General features: G+C 36.0%; 1 protein-coding gene across 1 annotated transcript in view; it reads right to left on the bottom strand.

Annotated features, from left to right (window-relative positions):
* Positions 1-458: 458 nt before the first annotated feature.
* Positions 459-6,000, bottom strand: part of tspan7b (tetraspanin 7b) — a 68,456-nt gene continuing 62,914 nt past the window's right edge. Inside the window, exons 8-9 of the mRNA XM_061879821.1 lie at positions 3,272-3,357; positions 459-3,178 (exon numbers count right to left, since the gene is read on the bottom strand). Coding sequence (XP_061735805.1) covers positions 3,289-3,357 — 69 coding nt within the window. The 3' untranslated portion in view covers positions 459-3,178; positions 3,272-3,288. The remainder of the gene's footprint in view (positions 3,179-3,271; positions 3,358-6,000) is intronic.

Genomic DNA, 6,000 nt, shown 5'->3' with positions numbered 1-6,000 from the left:
CAGGCGTTATAATTATTCATTAAACATATTTATAGAGGATTTTTGAATTGTTGCTATATTTCGAATATTTAAAAAAAACCTCACGTACCCCTTGGCCTACCTTCAAGTACCCCCAGGGGTACCCCCATTTGAGAACCACTGACTTATGTTGTGGACAATGATTTTATTTCCTGTGTTCAAAGGCTTTTTGTGCATTGACCAAAAAGCACCATAAAAATACACAATAAATCGATTTCAATCGGTCAAAGTCACCAATCACGAAAAAAAAAGTAGCGTGGGATTTAATGAGCTGATAGGCTGACTTTTGGTCATTAAATAAACAAATTGATTAATGGACAATTTTACCTTAAATTAAAAAAATATATATTTTGATACATCCATGACAGTTTGCATGACTTTTGTTAATTCATTGAGTGGTCGCAGCACAGTTTGCACCAGCAATGATGATATCCGACAAACAAGTTCCATTTGTCAATTTATTGATAATAATAATAATAATAATAATAATAATAAGACCTCAGATGGTGACTTCAATTAATAGTAGACATTATGGTGTAGTTTTGGGGTGTCTGGTGACCCCATGTGCAAGCTGGATGGCATTACAGTTTCATATTTACAAGACAACATTAAAATCACGAAAATAACCGTACAGCTTTAATAGCGAGTAGTTAAGTATTTTCACCAAAAAAAAGCCACCATCAAATACTGACCTACAAACTCAATAAACACAATATTTAATAAGTAACTCCAGTACATCACAGAAGGAAAATAGTTCAATGATCTCAATCATTTTTGCACACAAACTAAGGGAAAAAAAAGAGACTCACTTGGTAAAAGCTGTAATGCCAAAGTCCACAAGAAGTCTATTGATCTACAACTATCGATCAGTGCAAACAAATACAGCTAAACAGTAGATTCTTCCAATGAGCATATTAGAATGAGAAACGTGACATCATTATAAATGACATTTACAGTACATATCTACAGATATGATGATGATAATGAAGACATTTGATGCACCACACAGAACACTGTGCACTTTATCCCAGTTTGAGTCAAGTGTCCTTTCATCAAAACTTATTCGTTTTAATATTTTTTATTTCAATCATGGAAGAACTGAGGAAAAGCAAAAATACTGCAAGAATCAATCAAGTTTGAGGGGGATTTTTTTTTCCATTTACTTTGTGGAATTGTGATTTTTACTATAAAAAAGTGTTAGTTCAATTGTACGAATATATAATCATGAAATTAAAAGAACAAGAGTTTAAAAAAAAAATCTGGTCGTCGAAATATTAAGAGAGTCGTAAGTTCGAGAATAAAGTCGTAATATTACCAGAAACAAAGTCGTAAATTTTTTAGTACAGTTGTGTTAAGGAAATAAAGGCAATTTCTAAACAGTTACAAAAAAACCAAAACACGTATTAACAAGTTGTAAGAAGAATAACGTCGCACATATTTGGAAAATAAAGTCACTATATAACGACAACAAAATCGTAGATGACAAATTTGAAAAGGAAAGGCGTATTATCGTAAGAAAAATTGTTACGGTTTGCCCGTTTTTAAATCAAGTAGTAATATCACAATGCACACGCTTGAATATCACGAGAGAAAAAAAAATGTAGAGTCCAAAAGAAGTAGGTCTTCAAATAATGTTGTACTTCTTAATCCATCCATCCATCCTTCCTTTTTCCACCGCTTATTCCCTTTTTTGTGGTCGCGGGGGGCGCTGGCGCCTATCTCAGCTACAATCGGGCGGAATCAATTCAGTCAAAATATTAAGAGAACAAAGTTGTACTTTAAGAAAAATGTCCTCTGAAATGTTTCGAGAATACATTACGATAGATGTTACTTTTGAAAACAAAGTCATGGTATCATAAAAAAAACAAACCTGATTTCTAACCTTTTTTAAATCAAGTAGTAATACTGCAAAAAATAAAAACAAAGTTGTAATGTTTCAAGAATAAAATCAAATATTACGAGAAATAAGTTGTATCGTGCAAGAAAAGTGGTCCTTCGAAATATGTCGTTATTTTGTACATCGTCCGCCATTTTAGCACAGCAAAAAGTAGTCATGTGGCAAGAAACAAAGTGGTAATGTTACCAGAACAAAGTTTTATTAGGAGAAAAAAGTTGTTTAAGTCGTACTTTTAAATTAAATAAAACGTTGTAATATTACGAGAACAAAGTTATACATTACGAAAAACAACTTGATTTTGAAAAAGTCGTACTTTCAAAATACATTTTGAAAAGCTATAAGTCTTCTGTTGTTTTACGAGTTGTAATGTTGCAAGAAACAAAGTCATGTCTCAAAAATAAAATCATATTCGGAGAAAATTTTTATTTTTTTTGAAAGTTAAAGTCATAATATATCAACAAATCTGAAAGATTGCGAAAGTCGTTTTCAAACAAACTCGCAGTAGCGTCGTACTGAATTGGGATTTAAGTTGAATATTATTATGCCATGATTGAAGTTATCGTACATAAAAAAGGGGAATTCCTTATTTTCAAAGTAACGGCGTTACAACTTTAAGAATTCTTATTAGGACAAAAAATGTCGTAGATTTCTTGTACGGTATATGTGAACAAATTCTGCTGAGTTAGCATGTTTTTTCTTCTCTACACTTCCGCCCTGATTCATGTCATCCAGTGAGCTGGCAGTCCAACAGCACCCCCTGGTGTCTGCGAGCCAAACATACAATATATTTGGTGACTGACGTGTGCTAATTGTGAATTAGGTGAATTTTATATAGCGGCTTTTCTCAAGTGACTCAAAGCTTTACATAGTGAAAACCAATATCTAAGTTACATTTTTAAACCAGTGTGAGTGGCACTTGGATAAAGTGTCTTGCCCAAGGGTACAACAGCAGTGACTAGGATGGCAGAAGTGGGGATTGAACCTGCAACCCTGAAGTTGCCGGCACAGCCGCTCTACCAACCGAGCTATATCAGCAGTGACTGCTACAAAAAGTGTGAAGGAAAAGCAGTATTAAGTCCAGACAGTGTGGTGTGTGGTGCTCAAAGCTCTACGGTGGGAATGATGCGTTTACAGTAAGTCAGATGTTAACATTATGGGATGTCGGCAGGCAGCGAGACAAAGAGAGACATGTGATTAGTGTTAGTAGAAGGAAAAAAGTACTGTCGTGTGTGTCGCTCTCTTTGTTATCTTCTCTTCATCTCACTGAAAAGACAATGTCATCAATGGGCCACGCCTCAAATTGTTTATTATATGATGTCGTTAAATTAAAAAAAATTTTTTTTTGAAGTGCCCCACCTGCCTCGTGACGTCCGCTAGACCATCTCGTACTGATTGGCTGTGATGATCCTGGACAGACAGCAGGCCAGCAACATGCCAATCAGCTGCAACACAAACACAACGCCGCCTCCTTTTATTGTGGTGAAAAAAGTGAATTGAATTATATTTACATAGCACTTTTCTCTAGTGACTCAAAGCGCTTTTACGTTGGGAAACCCAATATCTAAGTTACATTTTTAAACCAGTGTGGGTGGTACTGGGAGCAGGTAAGTAAAGTCTCTTGCTTAAGGACACAACGCCAGCGTCTAGGATTGCAGAAGCAGGGATCGAACCTGGAACCCTCAAGTTGCCGGGACGGCCACTCTATCAACCGAGCAATACCGCCCCATTAGACCCATACCCTGCAAGTTGGCACCATCAAGTATGTAATTATTGGGAATCCATTTAAATGACTTTTTCCTACCTGTACTGTGACTTTTTTATGTTCGGCAAAGGAAAAAAGGAAATGTAAAAATATGAATAAATTAAATCTAAGTATATGAATTATTAGCTAAACGAGTAAAATGATACAGTATTTAAATTAACAAATCAGTTTGAAGTCAGGAAATAAGTAAAAACTGAATAAAAGACTTTTAATATGTAAAAAATAGGTACAGTTGTGATCAAAATTATTCAACCCCCACACAATTTTGGTGTTTTAACAAGTTGGACATTCATTCTGTATTTTGTTTATAGTCACATCAAATAAAGATGTGTCAAATAGACAAATGCAACTTCAATTGTAACACTGTATTTTACAAAATACCAAAAACGGACATTTTTCTTAATATCTCATTGACAAAATGATTCAACCCCCTAGTTACATGCATCTTTAGTACTTAGTAGAACACCCTTTGGCAGTTATGACATCCTTCAAAGGTGATACATAACTGGACACAAGCTTCTTGCAACCATCTACAGGCATTTTAGCCCATTCCTCTTGGGCAATGGCCTCCAGTTCATTAATATTCTTGGGCTTGTGTGCTGCAACTGCCTTCTTCAAGTCCCACCACAGCTTTTCTATAGGATTTAGGTCTGGCGACTCTGAAGGCCACTCCAGAGTCTTCCAGCCCTTCTTCTGCAACCACTCTGATGTTGACTTGGAGGTATGCTTGGGATCGTTGTCCTGTTGGAAGGTCCAACGTCTCCCAAGCCTCAGCTTCGTCACTGACTTCATGACATTTGCAGCTAATATATCCTGCTAGGAAACAAAATTCATAATGCCTTGAACGTGTTGGAGATTCCCAGTACCTGAGGCAGAGAAACATCCCCAGAGCATGATTGACCCCCCCACCATGCTTAACAGTAGGAAAGGTGTTCTTCTCTTTGTAAGCTTCATTTTTTCTCCTCCATACATAACATTGACAGCAGTTGCACACAGCATCCTCTTTCTACCACGCCCAGGTAGTGTTTCCACTGTGCCTTTAGCTTTAAACTTGCAAATTATGCTCCCAACTGTGTCTCTTGGAATGTGTAATGTCTTTGCTATTTTCTTCAATCCATATCCTTTCTTATGAAGAGAAATTACCTCCTCTCTTGACTTCTTTGACCACTCCCTGGACTTCACCATGATGCAAATACACCATTGACCATCTACAAGAAGCTGAGCGTCACAGTCTTTTTCAATCAGTTTAATTGTTGCTCGTTATGGTTCTAATCACATCTACAGGTGTTTTCAACACCTGATTGAAAAGACCTTATTCAAATTCTGTTCTTAAGAGTTATGATCTTCAAGGGGTTGAATAATTTTGTCAATGAGATATTAAGAGAAATTACACTGTTTGGTATGTTACAAAATATAATGTTGTAATTCAGGTTGCATTTGTCTATTGAATGCATCTTTATTTGATATGACTATAAACAAAATACGGAATAAATGTCCTACTTGCTAAAACACCAACATTGTGTGTGGGTTGAATAATTTTGATCACAACTGTAAAAGAACAAAAATGAAAAAGAAATACAGCTAAGGTGAATCCCTATTTCCGTCCCGCCAAGATTTTGCAGGCTTTTGTTGTGATTGCTGTGGCCTAAAATGCGACAAAAGTTGGTTTCTTTTTTTCCAGTAATGTTGGATCATGTCGTGATTTTATGAATTTGTCATCACCGTTTGAAGTGTTCCTCAAAAAGTGCAAGATTTCATCAAAACAAATTTAAAACGTACTGATGTTTTACTCGTTATATGCCACACAGACTTAAAAGCAGACAATAGATGGCAGTAACTTCACGTACTCCGAGCTCATTGTCAAATTACTGCATTGTTTTAATTCAGTAGAACTAAAAAGAAGGACTTTAATTACGAACAGAAACGCCACCAGATGCCTTCTTGTCTGCTCTGCTGTCCACAAGTTGCACACACTCTCCATGTTTACTCTTGAAATGTATTTGTCTGTGTTAAACATCTACAAAACCCAAAACTTGTGAAGTTGGCACGTTGTGTAAATGGTAAATAAAAACAGAATACAATGATTTGCAAATACTTTCCAACTTATATTCAATTGAATATACTGCACAGACAAGATACTTAACGTTCGAACTGGAAAACTGTTATTTTCTGCAAATATTAGGTAATTTGGAGTTTGATGCCTGCAACATGTTTTAAAAAAGCTGGCACAAGTGACAAAAAAGACTGAGCAAGTTGAGGAATGCTCATCAAACACTTGTTTGGAACATCCCACAGGTAAACAGGCCAATTGGGAACATGTGGG

Source organism: Nerophis ophidion, linkage group LG19 (genome assembly GCF_033978795.1).
Source record: "Nerophis ophidion isolate RoL-2023_Sa linkage group LG19, RoL_Noph_v1.0, whole genome shotgun sequence".
In the NCBI taxonomy this organism is placed as follows: domain Eukaryota; kingdom Metazoa; phylum Chordata; class Actinopteri; order Syngnathiformes; family Syngnathidae; genus Nerophis; species Nerophis ophidion.
Note: the sequence above shows the minus strand (reverse complement) of the source record. Positions and strands in the feature narration are given on the sequence as shown.